Below are 22,205 nucleotides of genomic sequence, written 5' to 3'. Positions count from 1 at the left end.
CACGCAATGTCAATCTTATTATTTTCAATAGGGATGAATGGAAGTGAGCTTGGTTGAATAATCAAACAAAAAACCTGTAAATACAGATTTAAAAAATAATTTATTTGAATTCTAGTTCAAAAAATTTAAAATTGGATGTAAATAATAGATTTAAAAGAAAAAAACTTGTTATTATATCAAATACTAGAACCAATAAAATTCATCACCAATTAAGGTTTTAGACTAAATACCAGAAACGTTCATCTTCCACTCGTCTGATTGGTTCACATGCTGGACAATTTCCTGTCCTTCACTGTTCGCTTGATTGCTAACTGTCTGAAGTTTCTTGTTAAGACGACAGTTTTTATTACTTCCGTTTCAGTTTCATGAGAATCCGTGATTCCGATGCTTAAATCTTTGTTCTGTTTTTGTTCAATTATTCATTTAAGAGCACCACCAAACAGCACCAGTTAAGCCAGATCCAAAATGAAAACAACAACAGCGAGAACATTAAAAAGTAACATCAAAGTCTTGAAACAATCTACGATATTCCACATTACTTATATAGAAAAATATAAACAGAAGTAACTATCAAAGGTGAGTTTTACTTTCAAAAACAAAAATCAAGCAAAAGATAACACAATTCCAGCAAAAGAAATTGAAATACACAAGAACACACCATGATAGTTTACAATACATATCTTCACACGCACTCAATATAATATTAATTACGATATAATATATATGTATCTGCATCATTTATTTATTGAACATATCGACATCATGATTACTTGAGAAAATGAGCATCCATATTTCCGGCAATTCCACAAAGCAAGTCCAGATACGATGTTGGATCGGGTATACTTTCATTCGCCTTCTCGAACTCTATAGTCCAGATAACAAGCTTCTTATCCCCCACATCTTCGGTCTTAAGGATGAAGCTAAAGGAATTATACACCTCCACGATATCTCCTTCAATCACTTTGAACACAATTTTGTGCAATTCATCATCAACTTCTTCAATGATTTCTTTGCAAGTTTCCTTTTTTCCATCTACAGAAAAACCATAATTAGTTTCTACAAACATTCATAGGTATGGGTAGAACATAGAACAAGTTAGTTTTTATGTTAAGTTAACACGAATGAAGTAGTTTACTATGATAGAAGTCCCAATGAATGACAGATCCAGGAACACCCCATTGGCCAGAAACTAAATGACAAGCTTCAACCTTCTCAGGGTCGGCGACTGATGAGTCGTGTGGTTTGTGCTTGTAGAGGTCATAAACCAAGTGACAATCGCATTTGATTTCAACTGCACGTGATATCTTTCCTGTTATAGCCATCTCTTTTTCTTGTGATCACTAGCTAGCTAGTCGTCCCCTCTAATGGTAGTACTTGTACAACTGATGAATGAGGCAATTATATAGGGATGTTGGTCATGTTTTTCTACTTATACCATGTGCTTGTATGCTTGTACTTTACATCTTCAAGCTTTACATGCAAATTTTAACCAATATTATAATTATGGAAATTGAGTAATCTAACCACTATGTATATTTAAAAAAAATATTCAAATTTCCATTTATTTACCATTTTTTTTGCAAAAATGATCACCTTATATGTAATGGGACAATCCGGACTAAAAACAAACATTTTTTACTAGTTTCTGAATGTCATTGTGAATTCTGAACTAAAATTTCGGATTTCGAAAAAAAAAAAAAATCTCTGAAATTTCAAAAAACAGATCCAAAATCCGAAGAATAATTAAGGAATTTTAAGAAAAAAAAATGTTTTTTACTTCAATTTACAAAAAGTTAAACAAATATATATATATATATATATATATATATATATATATATATATATATATATATATATATATATATATATATATATATATATATATATATATATTCCAAAGCATCATCAATACAATCTAGATAAAAATAAATTAATCAAACATCATCTTAAATCATAGTAAATCACAAAATACAGAAAGAAGTGGTGTGTGCTCTACAATCATCTTGAGGCATTCCCTTTGAATTTGGAAGTACATGAAATATAAATTGAAAACCATAAGCACAAAGTTTAATGAGTTCTTAAAATATCACATACCATACATAATGAACCACTACAAACAAAATGTCATTTAGTGTTTTTAATGGTACATATATGATTTGTCACTATATCCTGTTTTTAGGGTTTATCTATCTAAAAATTACATGTCACACCTATTCTCTCTATGCATCTTGTAGCCACCATAGATCACGAACCCCCACCCTTTCTTTGGATCGATTCAAAGCCTAGGATACATTGTGTATATCCCACCATCCTTCCTCGATCTAAAGATGATTGCACAACCAAACAATATCATGGATTAAGATGATCGTGCGATGTTGGCTGAAAGGAGAACTAAGGTTGTGACGTTGGTTAGGGCTGAACAAGATGAAGGCATAGAGGAGCTTCAAGATGAGGGCAGATGATGTGCTAGTTGTTTCAATCAAGTATCCCTCTATTAGTCTATTACACATGTACTTCATCAAGTATACCAAAGTCATCTTGTTTATTTGTGCAGGTGCCTTTATAGATCTTGAAAATACCATTTCAAAAAGGTATCATTTACTAAGTACTCTTTTGTGTTCTTATACCGTATTATAAATATAATATTATTCTAGAATTTTCAAGTACACACGTTGTCTTTATTAGAGATTGTAAGTCCCTTTTCTTCCATAAGTGTATGTATCTGCATATAATGTTGGATGGGTGGATTTGGTTAGTGTTTGTTTATGTTTGTTAGCTTGGAAGTAGTGATTTTATTGCATATGGTCTGATACCTAAATTTGTTGTATGGTTTCTAATTCTTGTCAATTATTAGCTCTTACAGATCCTCGATTTATCAAGATACCTTTTCATTAGTGGTAGACATTAAGTGGCTTTAATATGTCTGGTTATTTTTGTTCTCATTAAGTGTTGTATGACTAAAGTAAATTGGATGAATAAATAATAATTTTTGTAGGTGCTAACTAATCCAAAGAATCCGTTAGGGAAAAAATACAAGAAGTTATTTTAGATGAATGAAGTAAGTATTCTTTCATCTCAACACATTTACTAATGGAAAATGTTGATAATTGTATACTATTATTTTTATTTATAGGTTAACATACATATACAAAAAATGCTTTGAGATTAATTACAAGAAAATAAATAACTAAGAACACTAATGCTCATGGTTTGAGAGCCTTATTGGAAAATAAATTGACGGATGATATTTATGAGCTTTGAATCTAAACTCTTGTGCCTAAAATAAAACATTTTGCTTTTTATCAATTTATGAATATATTGCAGATCCATGATGATAGAACATGTAAAGAATAATAGATGGTGTGGTAGTTAATGAGGAGACAGTTGGAACTGAAGGACCATGTTGTGGTGCAAAAATCCTCCATGGGCAAGATTCTCTTGCCCATTATTTATCATAACATTACAGGTAACCTAAAAAGGTTACATACTATTTTTATTAATTAAAAATCTAAAATTGCTCCAATGTAACTATAAAAGATTTACGGTTGTATTTCTATGTATAGACGAGTATAGATAGGGAGGAAGATGGTGGAGATAAGGCAGAAATGGAGGTGGAGCTGAGGCGGAACTAGAGGTGAAGGTGGAGGTAGAGGAAGAGTTGCTTTCTATTGATGCCATGTAAATCATAAGACGTATCACCATGTGTATGTATAAGAGAATATGCACTAATTTAAGCTCTAATAATAAACATTAATTTAATAATTAAATTATGTTGGCTGCTTTCATCATTTTCAGAAAAAGTGGGGTTGTCATGATTTTTGACACATAAAAAGTGCAACAAAAGATTTTTTTGTTATGGCAAATAAAAAAGTGTCACTAAAAGTAGCATCAAATCTTGAATCAAATGAGCATTTAGTGGCACAAAATATGTGTCATAAGAAACTTTTCTTCTATTGTGACAAATACGAAATGTCACTAAAAGCATAAAAACTGTAGCGGCAAAAACAAAAAGTACCACTAAAGGGTTTCAGTGGGAGCGTTTTGAGTGGCACTTATTATACGTGTCGCTGATTAGCCGAGAAGCAATTAGTTGCATTTTTTTAAAAAAATTTAATGGCACTTTTTGTATGCCACTAAATGGCTTATTTTTTTGTGGTGAACACATAATGGGCCCCACCCGTTATCAGACCCTGCTCAGTACATAGATCTGGCCCTGCCCGACATACATATAAACATATACATAAACGCATACACATGCAATAATCACCAAGATACATAGCATACAAAATGGTCATTGGGCCCCGCCGGTAAGCATATGAGTACATAACACACTCTTGAATCACACTAAAAGATCTTTAGTTGTTGGTCTGACGAATCCCCGGGCTTTTAAATACTAAATAACATCTAATTAATGATTAGATTCTAATCCATAACCATCAGTCCATACTTAGGGTAAAAATACAATTTTACCCCTTACCTAGTTTGGTCCAAGACTAATCCAAAAGGCCCAATTCCAAATTAATCATCCAAGGCCCAATTATGGACAAATTTTCCAAATTAGGCTGAAATCCCATTGTAGACCCTCTCAATATAATTACCAGCCCAAAACCTGATGGCCCAAACATCTAAGCACAAAATATTGCCCAAACCGAATCCCAAACATCCAAAGTCTAATCTTGCTAAGTACGTGGGGCGTACTCAGCTATACGCTAAGCGTGCACGTTTTAGGGCTTGTACGGCCAACATACTTCCCCATTCACCCATCTTCCATTTTTAACCCTTAATTCATTAATACATTGCTCCAAAACGTAGGTCTAACTTCCTTGAGCTAGTCAATCACGTAAAGTTGCTAACTTTACGTTCATGCATAGCTAAATGAAGCTCTTAAAGCTCAAAAGGACTTAATAGATGAATTATTGCATGCATGAAACCAAAAACCCCATAAAGTTTGCACCTTTATGCTTAAGAGACTCCTAATAAGTTCATAACTAAAACAATATGCCCTTCAATCGTCCTAAATCATCAATCCAACCCAAAAAGGACCAAAAGTATAAAAACTAAGACATCAAAAGATCTAACCATGGAGTAGAAAAGGTTTCGACTTGATACCTCTAAAAGCTTGCAAAATGTGTGATGATGTAACTGTTGGATTAGTGTCTAAGTCCATAACTATTTTGGTATGTACTTGACCCGATTATGAGCATTGTCCTTTTGGGTTGCCTTCACCATAGCAATATGTAGGATGAATTAAGGAGAGAAAGGTTTAATTATGATTTATTAATATATTATAAGAATCATATATTAAAGGAAAAATCATAATGTAATTAATATTAGTGAAGAATTAATTTTGTAGCTAAAAGAGGTTAATTAAACTTAGGGGACTGGAATTGTAATTATAAGATAATTACAATTGGGCTATGGATCACCTTGGAATAATAGGTTGGACGAATTCTATAGGGAATCTTATTAGAAATTGTCCAAAGCATGTTCCAGAAGGGGTCCATGGGCTTCTTAGGGCTTAAGCAGTCAAGTTAGGGTTTCCTTGTTTGATAACCCTAATTGCCTAAGTATATAAGGAACCCTTGGGCACCAAAAACGTGGCTAACACTTCCTTTAGGGTTTCCAGCCAGTTTTGGTGACTTCCCTCTCTTCTCTCTTCATCCAAGTTGCTTAGTGGTGCTTGTGACTCCATTAGAGGTGCAACACTTGAGGCACTAAGCTTTCTGAAGCCAAGGAATTGACTGTTATTGCTACATAACAATCAAGATAAGATCTAAACCCTAATTCATATGTTAATTCGATTACTAGTATGCTAGATCTAGGGTTTGTAAGTCTTGGAAGTTTATTGCATGTTCAAAGTAGAAAAACTAGATCCAAGCACTTAGGGATGCATGAACACCATCGGATTGATGTTATGCTCAAAACCCATCAGTGATATCAGAGCCTAGGTCATTTTTCTGTTAAATAGATGCATAATTGGACTGCCAAAGATCAGAAAAATCGAAAGTTTTGCTGTCTGGAGCATGAACTCGATGAGTTCATACTGAACTTGATGAGTTCTAGACCCAACTCGTCGAGTTTGCTTGTCTGTTGCCGGGATTTTCGATTTTTTGAGCAGATTTTGCTAAGGATAATTACCAAAACTCGTTTTTATTGCCTAAAATCGATTTTTTTATGTTTGGAATGTTTATCCTTATCAAAATTAATGGATTTGGTTAAATATGGATAATATAGGATTATTATTAGATAAATATTTGACCTAGTAAGTTTGAAAAGTTACAAACACTGCCCCTGCCCACTCATCTGAGGTACCCCTCGATGATTCAAAATCACATACACACACTGACGGGGAGTCTCCACATAATCCACCCTCACGTTCATAAAAAGGTGATGTCGGTCTTGACCATAGTTCCTTGCACCCCCTGGAACACACCCACAAGTCACATTTGATATCCCTCTCGTTTCTTCCACATAAACAGACTCTAAAACCCCTGTTCCAGACCCTAAGAATTTCGTAGCTGGAGCAGTCCCTCTGAATTTGGATGCCTCAATTAGTATGATACCCAGAAGGAGTATAGGACGGCCAGATGCTAACGATCCCAAATGGGAAGATTATATGAACGTGGCTTTTTCCTGACGTCCGGATCTAAAAAGAGCTCAAGTGGAGGCCACACTTACTTCAATGTACAACAGAGATCTTCAAAGCAATTCTACGTGTGTACCTCCTATTGATGATGATGCTGATTTCTCCTCGAAATTCAAACCAATGTGTTAGAAACCATGCATAATTTCTCCTAATCGAAACATACGTAATAGAACTCAACACAAAAATGGATAAAAAGGTTTCTGAACTTGATTTCAAACTTGATGCCATCATTCAGTCTCTCTCAAATTAGTGCAGACCTTCCATTGTTGAACGAGAAGCCCAACTAGATCAATTGATCTCTATCCGACTCAAGCATTCTATTGAAGAAGTTAAAGCTAAGTATGATGCTTCGGTTGAACATTATCTCGACACAATCACCTCTATGCTCAGGGTCCATGATGACTTGGTGTCTGGTACCAACAATATTGTTAAGTAGACTCATGTGCGTCATGAGAAACAGATCCAATTCTTGGAGAAGGAGACCCAGAAGAAGGACGAGATGAATCTCATCATTCAACAAGTCCTCCTCAAGTCGATTCGATCCACTGGGAACATTGTCGTTGTTCTGAATCGAAAGTTTAATGAGATGTTAGCTATTCTTGGACATCTGTTCGATCATATTGCTACTCAAACCCCTACTTCCGAAGCTTATGATGCCCTCACTAAACAACTCAACACCGGACTCCAAAAGGTGTTTGAAAATTTTAATGGTTTACAGGAGTCACTGATGCTTGCACCGGTTCAAAGATTCACCGATGCAAGAGGGGGAGAAGGTCCTAGCCATACATGAAAGCCTAACTCGTAGTTCACACTATGGGATGAAAATGATTCTGATGAAGACGAACTGAAGATCCTTTCCATCTCCACTTCTAAAATCAATGATGAAGATAGTGATGAATAAGTGTTTGTTACAAAGGGAGTTCTTGGTATCGAGGCTCTGAAGAAGCTCTTTCCAAAGGTTATGACAGATGAAGAAAAGATAATTTAGTCTGCTGTTTCCTGGCCATCTTCTCTGCCTGATGCTCTTCGGATGGGTATCTAAATGGCCAAGGAAAAATCTCTACTTATTGCCCAAGCCTTCCGAGCCACTCCTTCAATGCTTCGTCCTATTCCGGCTCGAAAAATTGCTCCATTAGACGAGGGTTCCCCACTCCGGATCCCTGATGAAATTTTGAAAGAACCTCTTACGAACCCTACTCTGGAATTCATAATCGATGAGAACATGAAGCTTATCATGGATATATTGAAGAGAGATAAAGGAAAAAACCTTTAACAGTCGAACAAGCAGCTCACTCCGGACCTCCTCCAAAGAAAAAACATGGATGGTCTCAGGACGAAATCAACGGAGCACTAGAGGACAACATAAGGATCCATCTCTCAAGGATAATCTTGATCCGATGCATCAAGGCATTCTCAGTGATCATGAAATTATCCCGTTCATGTATTACGATGTTCCCAAAAATGACTCCAAGCAGTTTAATCTTCCTCGCTCTCCTTACAGTAAATACTACATCAAATTCGCTCCTCTTCACCCATCTGACAATCCGAAAGTGACTCTCCGGACTGAGCGAGAAAGGCTTGAAACGTTCTACTCCAAGCATGCACAACCTCTCAAGGAAGTGTGGACGAGGAAGAGAGTTACCAAACTCAATGGTTTCAGAAGAAAAATTCTTGCGAAATTCGAACTCAACTGCCCAGTATTTTGATTTCACATCTTCTGGAACAAACCAACACACATGAGCATTTATGATATTGATTTCCCTTCAATGAATCTGAATGACAGTCTCACACTACCTGCTTACTTCCGAGGAATTCAAAGAGATGATATCAGTATGGGTGCGTACCACACTTCTCTGAGTTACTCAAAGACTATGTCGCAGAATTTTGCAGATGTGTCTATGAGCTTGCGCACTTATACGGAACTAAAAACTTTGTAACGCCTGTGTTTCCGGGCTTGCCATTTTTAGCAATGTAATGGTCTAGGTTAACCTTTGTAACCCGTTTTGAAATAATAAGATTATATTATTTGAGTATTATGTGATTTGTGCTTAATTGCTTAATTATGTGGTTTGATTAATTAAGAATAAAAATAAGCGTCAAAATTTAAGTGTAAAATAAACTTGATATCTTTAGATAATGTTGTAGTAGTTGAAACAAGGTTTCCGAAGATATAAAGAATGCCGAAATCCGAGTTATAACGAGGAAGTTATGACCTGTCGAAGTTTCGTGACAGAACCGACAACGCTGAATAACGTAAAAAGTGAAATTTATGTTAAAGCGATATTTAGCCTTAGTGATCTAAACGAGAATTGAAGATCTTGTTGTTAGTATCAAAGCGATAAAAAGTTAGGCGAGAACGGACGTCAAATGAAGAAGTTATGAATTTATAACGAAAGTTTCTGTCCCGGCCTATTAAAAATAAATAATAAGAATAAAATCAAAATTAGCCGACGCAGTCTAAACGAAAGTTGTAGAGCGTAGTCTCACCTTTCCGTGGATATAAAGAACGTCAAAAACGGAGTTCGTATGAAGAAGATATGAATTTCCGAAGTTTATTAATTAATTTGTATTTATTTTTAAATCAAAATTCGGAAGCATTATCCGAAGGTGAGTCACAGGTCTGATCCGACTTACGCGCCGCGTAAGTGAGTACGCCCCGCGTACTCCAAAGAGTGTCGACACTTCGTATGACGCATGCGCTTACGTTTCTGAGGCACGTACGCCCCGCGTACGAGGAGCTTCCAGCCTCCTATAAATAGGATGCGAGGGGTCCGGGTTTAATTGCTAATTTCCTCTCGTTTTTGTGCCGAAGCTTTGCGGTTTTACCCCCGAAGCCATCCCGAAGCCCCGGTAATATTTCCGAGTCCCGAAGCGAGTCCCGAGATCCCGAAGATCCCGAGAAGTGCGGTTTCCGAGCCGAAGCTCTGCCCACGAGAAGTTCGATTTTCGTAGAGATCTTCCAGATCTGCGGAGGATTACTACTTCTGCAAGCCGTAGTGCTGTCCGATCATCTTCTGATCAAGTGAGTGTATACTACCTTTCATAAACGCAATAATAATACAAGTATGGTTCGAGGGTATTAAGTTTATTGTCGTTTATATGTGTGAATGCGTTGTTACTTTCTCATAACGTATAACTATGAAGTATTTTATACGAGATACGTGTTATATGTATATTTTGTTGTTATGTGTGTGAATGTATATTCACTTTCTTCTATCTTACAGATCTGATTATTTCTATACGAAATACGTGTTATGTGTGTGTGCCTCATCTGTTATATGGAAAATGTATTGATCAAGCATGCTATACAGGTTTTGAAAATATGTATAAAAATGTATGTTTTTATCTACTAATATGTTGGGTAGAACATGGGTAGATAGTTGGTGTGTAATAAACAGATGAGAGGCCTCGTTGTTGTTTTGATCCAGTCATCTAGCGAAATTTAGAAGACGACCACGGACTTTTCTAGACAGTCCAGTGGAACGCTAGCAGGCTCATAACCTGTAGGTGTTAATGAACTTCGGTGTTCATTCGTTGTATTCCATCCCCCTCATGGTTGCCTTATTTGACTTATATTGCTGAGGAAACCCCGCAGCATGTGTTGTCACCCCGATGAAAATATTCTTAGATTAGGTCCCTTGTGTTAGTTATTTTAGGGACGTAAAGTGAGAATAACGGGAATGGGTAACTGGGTTATTGTTGGTTGATAATAATTAATTTAATTATTTATTGTGGGTTGAAGACCCTATATGCTCACCAGGCTCCCAAGCCTGACCCACTTAGTTTTATTTGTATTACAGGAAGTGGCGCAAGGGCGTAAGATGGATGAACCATCAAGTTGTTTTGTTTACAAGTCTGTATATGTAAATATTTGTTGAATGACTTGTAATGTTATCGTTTATGCTTGTTGGTCTATATCGGAACATGACACCCCGAGTTTTGATTATATAATGAAAAATACATTTCTTTTATGAAATGCTTTGGTAAACATTGTTTTATCATGTTTTGTTTTTGGGAACAAATTCCGCAACTCTTTCAAATCAAAAGGGGTTACTCTGAATTTATTTTAAAAGCATAAATGAAAATCGGTCTTTTCTGGCCGAGATTTTGGGGATGTCACAAACTTTGTTGCGAAAATTGACTTCATTCTTCCAGAAGCTGAACTTCTTGCATATGTTCCAATAGAAGAACCGGTTCTAGGGTTTTTCTACACAACCAGAAAGAAAAACAAGAAGGACTTTTTCCGAGTCCTTAACAAACACCTAGTTCCTACCAAAACCCTGCAGAAGTTCATCTCACGTGCCTCCAAATCTGAAGCTCTGGAACAGGTCAAAGCAAAGTTTGTGAGTCATCTATCCTGGTATATTGAAGTCCGAGAATGGTTGTTCAGAGCCTATACCTTCATCAAAGAAGATGCTGCATAAATTGATTTGATTGCTAAGTTCACTTAGGGGGGAGATTATTGGAACCTGAAAGTGAACCTCTAGCAATCCTAAGCTCCAATTCCGAAGTGAATATGTTCCGAAACAATGAATGTTCTACAGTCGAATGTGAACAGTGGTCCAGAATCTGTCCGAACTGAAAGAGAAGAAGATGAGAAGCTTAAGTGAAGACATTCCGGAATGATCCTCATATACGGAATGTGTGCTGATCCGAAGTCACTACATTTTGTCCTTGTGCATTTATTAAAGTTTGTCTTTGTATTGATATGACATTTCATAGGACTTAGTCTTTTTGTAATAATAGACAATCAGAATGTTAGGAACATTTCTATTGTCCGACCCTAAGTTAGTATCCTAGTTCATTCAATGTAACCTTCACTGCTATTTATAGGAGCTTTCAATGCAAAGTAAAAGACAGATCTTTCACTCTATTTTTGCATTTTTACTAAATCACTTTAGTTCTATCAAAAACATTCTTATTGTTCTTCATTTAATATCTTTACACTGATCATTATCTTCTCTCTTCATTTATATCTTGAATACTTTGTTTGAAGTATTTATTCAGACTTGACTAGTCTTGCCAGACTTGACTGGAACACTTATTAGTAAGCAGACATTGATCTTAAGTATTCATTCAAGGTTTGAGTTTTCAAACTTTGTCCCTGCGCATCAGATCATCCTTGCTCTCACAAATACTCACTAAATAGTGTGACTAAACCCACTGAGGCACTTCCTAGGCTCTCTTAGGTTCCCGACCTCACCCTTTCGTCAGCTGCTGAAAGATTCCCATCAATGTCAACTAACTACCTCATGAATATAGTCACATGGAACAGAGATCAAATAACCCTTCAAGTAAAAGTCTCAACCCTAAAACAGTTGGACTCGAACAAGAGTTTCATTTTTTGTTTCAGTTACATCAGATGATCGCGGGAAGGCAAAGGCATGATCGTACAACTCCTTATATTTCTATGACCTTGTTTCTGGGATACTCTGATATTATATTATTTTGAAAATAAATTTGTAATAACCATTCGTTTTGAATGTTTGAAAAAGTTTAAATTTTCCATTATTTTTATGGATGTTACATCAATGAATACAATCACGGACCAATCCAACATCGATCTGCACATACGGTTCATGAGATCCATGAATGCGGTTGGAGCATTGGTGAGCCCAAAAGGCATCACCATGAACTCATAATGACCATAACCAATTCAAAAAGTAGTCTTTTGCACATCCTTATCCCTCACCCTGTATCTGATGATAACCTGATCGCAAATCATTCTTGGAGAACCAAGATGCACCGTGAAGCTAGTCAAGAAGATCATCGATCCTTTGGAGTGGATAACGGTTCTTCACCGTTACCTTATTCAGCTCCGGTTAGTCAATGCTCATACAATGAGACATATCCTTCTTCTGCACAAACAAAATCAGTGCTCCCCAAGGAGAATTGTTCGGTCGAATGAATCCCTTGTCTAATAGCTCCTGCAGTTGTGTAGAAAATTCTTGCATCTCGGTAGGAGCCAACCGATATGGTGCTTTGGCTATCCGGAGGCACCCCATGCAAATCCTCTGGAAACACATCGGGATAGTCCCACAGAATAGACACATCATCCACGGCCGCCTTACCCTTATCCCAAGTATCCATAACATAGGTGACATAATTGGAACAACCTTACTGAAGATAACATCGCGCCCTCGCTGTTGAACATAATATTGACCCACGTTGAGATATTTCCCCAAGAACCCCCCCCCCTTGGGGTTCGAACCCGAACTAACTTGTGCTCACAATCGATCACTACCTCATTAGGGCTTAACTAATCCGTACCAACAATAACCTTGTTCCCAGGCAAAGGAATATGGAAAAAATCCACCATATATTGCTCGTTGAATAACGGAAGCGTACAACCCTGATGAATCCTCGCAACTCGAACATATCTATCATCTGCAATCTCGACATCCAAGGGACAATCCAACTTCCCTGGAGCTCCTGCAAACCTCTTGCTAAGTGCAAGCGATACAAAGGTTCGGGTAGCCTCGAATAAAAAAAAAATACCAAAGCAGGAATACAATTCACAAGGAACGATCCTAAAATAAGACATAAATATAAGCAAGAATTCAATATAAATAAAGAAATAAGAAAATGATACATATCCGTCACCATATTTGGTGTCGTGCGAGCTTCCTCGGCTGTCAGCTGGAAAGTCCTACTCTTCACCACAGACTCAATCAAATCTTTGAACAAATTATATATTATCCCACGCCCTCATGATTAATAAAAACAATAAAAACAAAGTCAATAAAATCTTCAACTAATTATATATTATTCCGCATAGATAGGGTTGTAAACGAACTGAACAAACACGAACGGGGGCTTGTTCATATTTGTTCATTTAAGTTAGCCGAACAAATGAACGAACACAAACGGATAAACGAACGAGTTTTCTTATTCATGGTCGTGCGTTTAACAAATTACATTGTTCATGTTCGTTCGTTTATGTTCGTGAACAAGTTAAACGAACATAAACGAACAAAGATTAAAAAAACATAATTGAACATATATGAACATATAATATAGTAATGTAATCAAACACAATTAAGCATATATGAATATAAAATGAACTTATATAAACAAATATAAACGAACTTAAATGAACAACATAAACGAACGTTCACGAACATAATTGAACGAACGAAATCAGTGTTCATGTTCGTTCGTTTAACTAAACGAACGAGAATTTATGTTCATGTTCGTTAATTTATTAAATAAACGAACATAAATGAACTTCCCACCGAACTGTTCATGAACCGTTCGCTGAACGTTCAGTTCATTTACAACTGTACGCACAGACTATCGAACACTACTATAAGTCAAATTAATAAAATAAAAATAAAAATAAATAATAAAAAACTAACACCTTATTATTAATCAGAACAATAAAAAACTGAATCAAATCTTCAACTAATTATATATTATCCCACCGCTTCATTATTAACCAAAACGATAAAAAAAAAATCAAATCTTCAACTAATTATATATTATCCCACGCAATGTCAGCCATATTATTTTTTATAGGCATGAATGGAAGAGCAAAGGTTGAAATTTTTTACGGATAGAGGTGATTCATTTCTTGAGGATTTTCTTTTTAGAAATCTTTCCATTTTTCTGTTAAATAATCAAACAAAACACCTGTGTCAATACAGACTTAAAACATACTTTATCTGAATTCTAGTTCAAAAAATTTAATATTGGATGTAAATAATAGATTTAAAAGAAAAAAAAAACTTGTTATTATATCAAATACTAGAACCACTAAAATTCATCACCAATTCAGTTTTTAGACTAAATACCAGAAACGTTCATCTTCCACTCGTCTGATTGGTTCACATGCTGGACAATTTCCTGTCCTTCACTGTTCACTTGATTGCTAACTGTCTGAAGTTTCTTGTTAAGACGACAGTTTTTATTACTTCCGTTTCAGTTTCATGAGAATCCGTGATTCCGATGTTTAAATCTCTCTTCTGTTGTTGATCAATTATTCATTTAAGAGCACCACCAAACAGGACCAGGTAAGCCAGATCCAATCCCGATCGGGAATGAAGCAACATCGAAGTCTAAAACCAATCAACGATAAACAGAAGTAACTATCAAAGGTGAGTTTTATTTTCAAAAACAAAAATCAAGCAAAAGATAACACAATTCCAGCAAAAGTAATTGAAATACACAAGAACACACCATGCTAGTTTACAATACATATCTTCAAAAGCACTCAATATATATTAACCACGAATTAATATATTTACAGCATTTATTTATTGAACATATCGGGCGACATCATGATTGCTTGAAAAAATGAGCATCCATATTTCCAGCAATTCCACAAAGCAAGTCCAGATACGATGTTGGATCCGGTATACTTGCATTCGCCTTCTCGAACTCTATAGTCCAGATAACAAGCTTCTTATCCCCCACATATTTGGTCTTAAGGATGAAGCTAAAGGAATTATACACCTCCACGATATGTCCTTCAATCACTTTGAACACAATTTTGTGCAATTCATCATCAACTTCTTCAATGATTTCTTTGCAAGTTTCCTTTTTTCCATCTACGGAAAAACCATAATTAGTTTTTACAAACGTTCATAGATATGTGTGTGTGTGTGTGTGTATTGGCGGTATGGATAGAACATAGAACAAGTTAGTTTTTATGTTAAGTTAACACGAATGAAGTAGTTTACTATGATAGAAGTCCCAATGAATGACAGATCCAGGAACACCCCATTGGCCAGAAACTAAATGACAAGCTTCAACCTTCTCAGGGTCGGCGACTGATGAGTCGTGTGGATTGTTCTTGTAGAGGTCATAAACCAAGTGACAATCGCAATTGATTTCAACTTCACGTGATATCTTTCCGGTTATAGTCATCTCTTTTTCTTGTGATCACTAGCTAGCTAGTCGTCTCCTCTAATGGTAGTACTTATACAACTGATGAATGAGGCAATTATATAGGGATGTTGCTCATGTTTTTCTACTTATACCATGTGCTTGTATGATTGTACTTGTACATCTTCAAGCTTTACATGGAAAATTTAACCAATATTATAATTAAGGAAATTGAGTAATCTAACCATTTTTTAATGTATATCTGAGAAAAAAAATTTCATTTTTTTTCTTTTTTTTTGCAAAAGTGACCACCTTATTGGGAATGTTCCATTCGCAGACAAAAAAAAATATTCTGAAATTTCATGATAGTATCCGAAATCTGAAGAACAGTTTTAGAATTTGAGAAAAAGTTTGTTTTTTTATTTCAATTTTACAAAATGTTAAACAAATATAGTAAATGTGAAATATATATCTTTATATCTTAATAAACATTTAAACTTAAATGCTGAATTTTAAGAGGTACATCCCTTAAAACAACAATTACAACAACTTTATGCATTCCTGAAAAATCATATCGTATCCACTCCACCTTTGAAAATGTCAAAATTGAACCTGCATTTCCTCAATTTCATCCGATGGAATTGGTCAAAATAAATTGAATTGGTAAAGATCCACCTCCGCCCTATAATGCTATATCTTTGTTGGTCGTTTATATAACCCTCTCCCACCTCCACTCTTCTCCATTCCACTCCTATCTCACCTCTACCTCTGTTAATCCTCTTCACCATTCTATCTACAACCTACACCGGTCGCGACCACCACATAGAACCCACCATCTCACTTTTTCTTGATCCGGGAAACAAAAACTTTGCTACTCACCAAAATTGATTTTTTTTGTTTAACGGTTGCTGAGGGTCAAATCATTAAGAAGGTGAAGAAGACAAAGAACCGGATCTGTATTGGACTTCTTAACTCTATCGTCCTCTTTATTGCTTGCTCTGATAAAATCTAGGTAAACTTTTTCTCACTTTCACTCTCTCTATCTCACTATCTCTCTCATTACCGAGAAAATATATATACTCAAGGTAATTCAAAAAAGTTTATCGTAATAACGTTCTTATCTGAAAGGGCATCGGAGCTCTTGCTTGCGCCACTTCATCGACCTGAACAACCTCCACCACTCACGTTGATTGCCATCTTGATCTCCCTTTCTCTCCCTTTCCCCTCTATCAAAAACCCAACCACTATCCCTTTCATTTGTATACTCTCAAAACCACTACAAACTCAAACGTATATCAAGAACCGATTTCATATCTTATATTTTAATTTGGTATATATTGGAAACTGGAGGGAAATCATTTCTTCACCAATTGGTTCGATTTTGAAGAAAAGTCGATTTGCAGGTATCTCTTTCGGAAGAAGAAGTTGATTTGCAGGTCCATCTCTCTTAAAGTTACCACACAAACCCCCTGATGTACTTGTGTGTGTGTGTGTGTTTTGATATTAAAGGTTTATTGGTTGGCCCAGGTACTCCTCCACCATGGAAAATCATCACAAAAATGATTTATCTGTTTGTCACAAAGGTAAAAAAAAACAACTTTTATTATTGATTAACTCTCTTAAATTTCTAAATTTTACACATATTTGTCCTTCACAGGATCATGTGTTTGTGATGATTATCTGATATGCGAGGGTGAATGGAATTAGCAAGTGGAACTCATTCAATAAGTTCTTCATGGTTAAACAACCCAAGTATGAGATATACTCTGCACTTTTCAGATGCCTAAACTATAATTAAATTTGAATTTGTGTATATGTGTGTTTATAAGAAAGATAAATTTGAATTAAATTTTTTGGTATGAAAAAATAAATTCTTAGATGCGAAAAAAAAATACATTTGCAGTCACTATTATACTTTAGTAAGAAAAAAAATCTTAAATAAGAAAAGAAATGCAGTCACTTTTATGCTTTGGCAGATAAGTATTTATAATTTATTTACAGCAACAATATATTTTTAAGCTTGAGTTGATCATGTTGTTCTATATCTTTTATAGGTACATGTCAAGTGTATTTTAGCCTCATTTCACTCAATTATTTTATAATTTATGCAGGTTACTCTAGATGAAGTGCAATTATGTGTTGCTAACAAACTGTAAGTTAAGAACAAAACAAGTTGAAACATTTTTTGTGTCTAAAGTAGTAATCCCATGGTTTCATTGTTTTCTGTTAATAATTAACATTTGGTAATATTTAATTTATAGGTGACAACTTGAACTGAAAGTCACCTTGATTTATGCTTTCAGAACGAAGGTTGAAAACAGAATTATTGTGTTTTTAATGCTATAATATCTTAAAACTTAAACCATTGGTGGAAACATCAAAAAAAAAATTGAATCTTTGATGGAAATGAGAATCACAAACAAATATCAAGACTAACAGAACTCTCAGATTTCTCAACTCTCCAGGTTCTTTTTCTCATTTTACTAATCTTAAATCTAACCCTGAACGTTCAGTTTTCGAATCACCAAGATTAAAGAAAACTATTAAGATTTGATTTTAATCTATTATTTTCTCTCTCAATGGATTGTTTGAAGTTATCCTCTAGAAAGACCAATTTGATTTTAAAAATATAATGGTTTAATATGAAAAATACTTAAATGTTAAGAGAACATTGGATTTTATTTTCTTTGTAAAGCATCCTACCTCCGTTTCTATTCGTTTTGTCACATTTACATCATTGTTTGGTTAATGGTTCAAATAGAGGTTTAATCTACATGGAGGGGATATGGTTTATGATTCTAACTTGGACAACATACAAAAGCACGACTGCCCGAATGTGGAAAATTAGTGGGAGTTACTCATGCAGAGGTATCGACAGCCTTGATGGTGGTTAATACATTTTTTAAATCTCAGTAATTTCCATGTCAAGCGTTATAAATCTGAGAAATTTGCACAAAGTGGAAAACCTTTTTTTTTGCATATATTTGTTATAATTTAGTCTTTTATATTTAACTTTTAACTCTCTTTTTAGTTTCTTATGTTCTAATTTATTCTTAACCTATGTACATTCTAATTTTTTTTTTAACTCTTCTTATTCAGTAGGTCTTGGGGACAAAAAACTCTTTACTCTAACATTGTTTTTATTTTCTCAATGTTATCCAGTTTTTTGTTCCTATTTAATTCCATATGACACTCCACCATGCTACGAAAAGGCTTTAACCATTAGGCTTCACATAGACTCATTGTAGACATTTTTTTAATCAAATCTAGCATCATGTAATTATGTATGAGTTTGATCATTGCCATTACTTTTGCTTTTAGGAAGTTTTATCTTTTATGCATAAGTTTTATGATTTGAAAGCAATAAATCGAAATGTAATGTACTTTAGAGAATTTTATTTTCATAGCAATATACTGTTGTTTTTTGTCAAAGATAGGAACCTACTTCCATTTTATGTTTTTCCAATAGCAATGTACTCTTTTTTTTTGTCAAATATAACATCATGCTTTCATTTTCTATTTTGTCAAATATAGAAAAATGAAAGTAGAGTGCTATAAATTGGCATATAATCCAAAGTACATTGCTAATTTTCTTATGTATGATGGGCATGTGTGTCTGTATGTTGTGTGATGTGTGTGTGTTATTATGGATACATAATTGTAAGCATGTTGCTATTTATCTATAAGAAAAAATAACCATAAGGGTAAATAAATAAATATCTCATCCAACTTATTCGCCTATAAAATATTTGCAATTTTTAGCTACTCATTGCATCCGATTCACCAAGAGACTCATATATAATAAAAGGGTAGTAGCTCATGGAGACTCCATTGATGAAAAAGAAATACCAAAAGACAAATCTACCCCATCTCCAGCATATAGAACACAACTTGCAAATTGATAATGGTTGGATTGATATAACAAGTCTGGTTTTCGTCTGCACATAAGTACTCCCGATAGTTGTCTCGCATATGATACTACAAACATATGTAAAGACAATAACTACCACCTAGGATGAAAAGAAAACCAAGGGTTGTAGAAATGTATAAGGATCTAATTTAAAAATATGATGTCGATATGGTTTTGAAATTTTAGATGACTAAAAAAAAGCATAAAATATAACTACCAAAACGCAAAAATCTCATCCAAATAAAGAAAGGGAGTTGGAGGTTGTAATAAAAAAATATATGTCTTATTTATATATAATAATTATAAAAATTAGTTTTCGATAATTGATACCAAAAATATAAGAGGAATCAACGAAAGGAAACGAAATATACATAAAAAAGAAACGATTCCTAGAAAAGTAGCACGTGTTCCTTGAAATATAACATATTTTCGTGTCAAAACCCTCTGATAAATAGTTTACATAGATGGGTTAACTATTTGCGCAAAAAAATTAATCGCCTAAAGAAACTAAGTATATGTCTTTTGGTTCCGGACCCCATATATGTTTGGACCAGTCCTATATATATATATATATATATATATATATATATATATATATATATATATATATATATATATATATATATATATATATATATATATATATATTAGTGATTAAAATCATACATTTTATTGAAAAATTGTGATATTAATACTTAGAAAAGAACATTTTCAACATAAATGAGAATATTTTTTTCAAAAAGTGTTGGTAACAAACAAACAATAATTCCCGAATTTGAAGATCAAACCCGAAATGAAATACTTCGTAGTGGAGCTTTCTTTGAAAAAAAAAATTGAAATGTGGTCTTGAAGGCGAACAATAGTCCGGAATGAGGTGTTTAGGAGAAATGATCATTTTTTAAAAGTTGGAAATAATTGATTATTTTTTTAACAAGTTTATTTATAAATGTTAGATTAATCAATTTCCTTTATAAGTATATATAACATACCACTTCCAATGTCTAACCAATGATAACGGATGGCTATACAATTACATAAATGACTTTATATGAGGAAGGTTTAACATACCAACATTGAAAATACGGCTTAGGATAATGCTTCAAGTACTAGAGTACTAGACCAACCCTAAGACCGGACAGAGTCGGGTGCGGGAAAAGGGTCGGGACCTTTCCTGCTCCGATGAATACCGCATCGGCGGTGCGGGAATGCGAGCGCGGGAAAGGAGGTGGGGGTAGGGTTGATGTGTTGTCACTCCTCCTTGATTGGTTATTTATTTATTTTTTGTTCCAACAGCTACATAACGTTAATATATATATATATATATATATATATATATATATATATATATATATATATATATATATATATATATATATATATATATTTCCCTATCATACCTTTTTACACTCTCCAAAAAATATTAATCAAAATGTTGTCATCTTCATTATCCAATTCGATGGCTCAAGAGGGGGCTAAGTTTATCAGTTCCGTCATAGAAAAAACGGTTGCATATTTCCAAAACCGACAAGGCAAAACATCACGTGCACGATCAAAACCAAGAAACCTGTCGTTGCATAGAAATTGTTAGGGTTGATCATTATACCCAAAAGTTTGTGAGGATTATATGGTCTTAAATATGGATAGCACAAACACCCAAAAGTTTTTAGGAAGGCATAATCAAGGATCTTTTGATAGAGACGTTGGTATGGTGACTCATAATTAAGAATGGGAGTGATGGTGCGATTTTGTAAATAAGTAGCCGTTTTAAAAGCATGTTCCCGAAAAATTTGTGGAAGAGAAGACTGTGCTAAAAGTGTGAGTCATTTTTCAATAATAACTATATTTTGACGTTCCACAGCCCCGTTTTGTGCTGGAGTGTGTGGACATGAGACTCTATGAGTAATCCCATGTTGTGTAAGAAAAGATGAGACATTTCTATACTCCCCCCCCCCCCCCAAAAATCAGATTGCATACTTTTTATATCACATGAGAACTGAGTTTTGACCATTGTGCGAAAGTTTAGAAACAATTGATAAACTTCTGATTTTTGAGACATGAAATAAATCCACACAAACTTAGTACAATCATCAATGAATAACACAAAATATCGATGACTATTTATTGAATTAACTGGTGCAGGTCCCCAAACATCAGAATAAATTAATTCAAACGGTTTAGAGGATGCAACATGAGAATTAGGAAGATGTAATTTATGACTTTTTGCTAACTGACAAGAATCACAGACATTAGGAAATTTATTTGAAGACACTGGAAGTTGAAAAGTGGACACCAAACGATGCAGGATAGATTCATGTGGATGTGCAAGCCTCCTATGCCATCCATGTAGAGAGATGCGGCTGCTATTGAAGATCATGGGAGACTGTCGAAAAGAATAAGAAGGCAGCCTATATAAACCTTGATGTTTATCCCCTCGGAGGATTGTTTTCCCCTGCAATGTCTTAACAGAACAAGATTTAGGAAAAAACTCCATAGATACATTATTGTCTTCTGTGAGTTTTGAAACACTAAGTAAACTTTTAGTGAGATCAGGGACAAGAAGCACATTTGGCAATTTGAGATTAGGCAAAATAGAGGAACCAACATGAGAAATAGATAAATGGTTACCGTTTCCCACTTGAAGTTTATCATCTCCATTGTATGGCTCAGAAATGGTAAGTTTGGAGATGTCAGGGGTCACATGATCTGTTGCCCCAGTGTCAAAATACCTAGCTGGATCAAAGGCAGTGGTAGGGTTTTGCTGACGAGCCAAGTGGACTTGTCGTTGATTGTTGCGTGGATTAGGTTTTCGTGAAGGAAAGTCAG

The 22,205-nt window shown here is 34.7% G+C and overlaps 1 protein-coding gene and 1 long non-coding RNA gene across 2 annotated transcripts; both read right to left on the bottom strand.

Annotated features, from left to right (window-relative positions):
* Positions 1–568: 568 nt before the first annotated feature.
* LOC145035258 (kirola-like) lies at positions 569–1,386 on the bottom strand. Its single transcript, XM_078983831.1, has 2 exons — positions 1,136–1,386; positions 569–1,032 (listed from the first exon to the last, which is right to left on the bottom strand). Exons 1-2 carry the CDS (start codon positions 1,320–1,322, stop codon positions 767–769), a joined length of 453 nt encoding a protein of 150 aa, XP_078839957.1. The 5' UTR covers positions 1,323–1,386; the 3' UTR covers positions 569–766.
* Positions 1,387–14,734: 13,348 nt separating this feature from the next.
* LOC145033540 (uncharacterized) lies at positions 14,735–15,643 on the bottom strand. Its single transcript, XR_013677605.1, has 2 exons — positions 15,328–15,643; positions 14,735–15,195 (listed from the first exon to the last, which is right to left on the bottom strand). It is a non-coding gene; the product is annotated as an uncharacterized LOC145033540 (long non-coding RNA).
* Between the last annotated feature and the right edge of the window lie 6,562 nt (positions 15,644–22,205).

The sequence above is a fragment of the Lactuca saligna genome, chromosome 3, assembly GCF_052625555.1.
Source record: "Lactuca saligna cultivar CGN05327 chromosome 3, ASM5262555v1, whole genome shotgun sequence".
Taxonomy (NCBI): Eukaryota; Viridiplantae; Streptophyta; class Magnoliopsida; order Asterales; family Asteraceae; genus Lactuca; species Lactuca saligna.
This window is presented reverse-complemented; position numbering and strand designations above follow the sequence as displayed.

What these genes read in the sequence shown, in the direction of transcription:
- LOC145035258 (XM_078983831.1), bottom strand. Translation starts at nt 1,322, where the DNA reads ATGGCTATAACAGGAAAGATATCACGTGCAGTTGAAATCAAATGCGAT. An exon ending in TCATTGGGACTTCTATCATA is followed by an intron (nt 1,033 to 1,135) that starts GTAAACTACTTC and finishes GTTTTTCTGTAG; the next exon opens with ATGGAAAAAAGGAAACTTGC.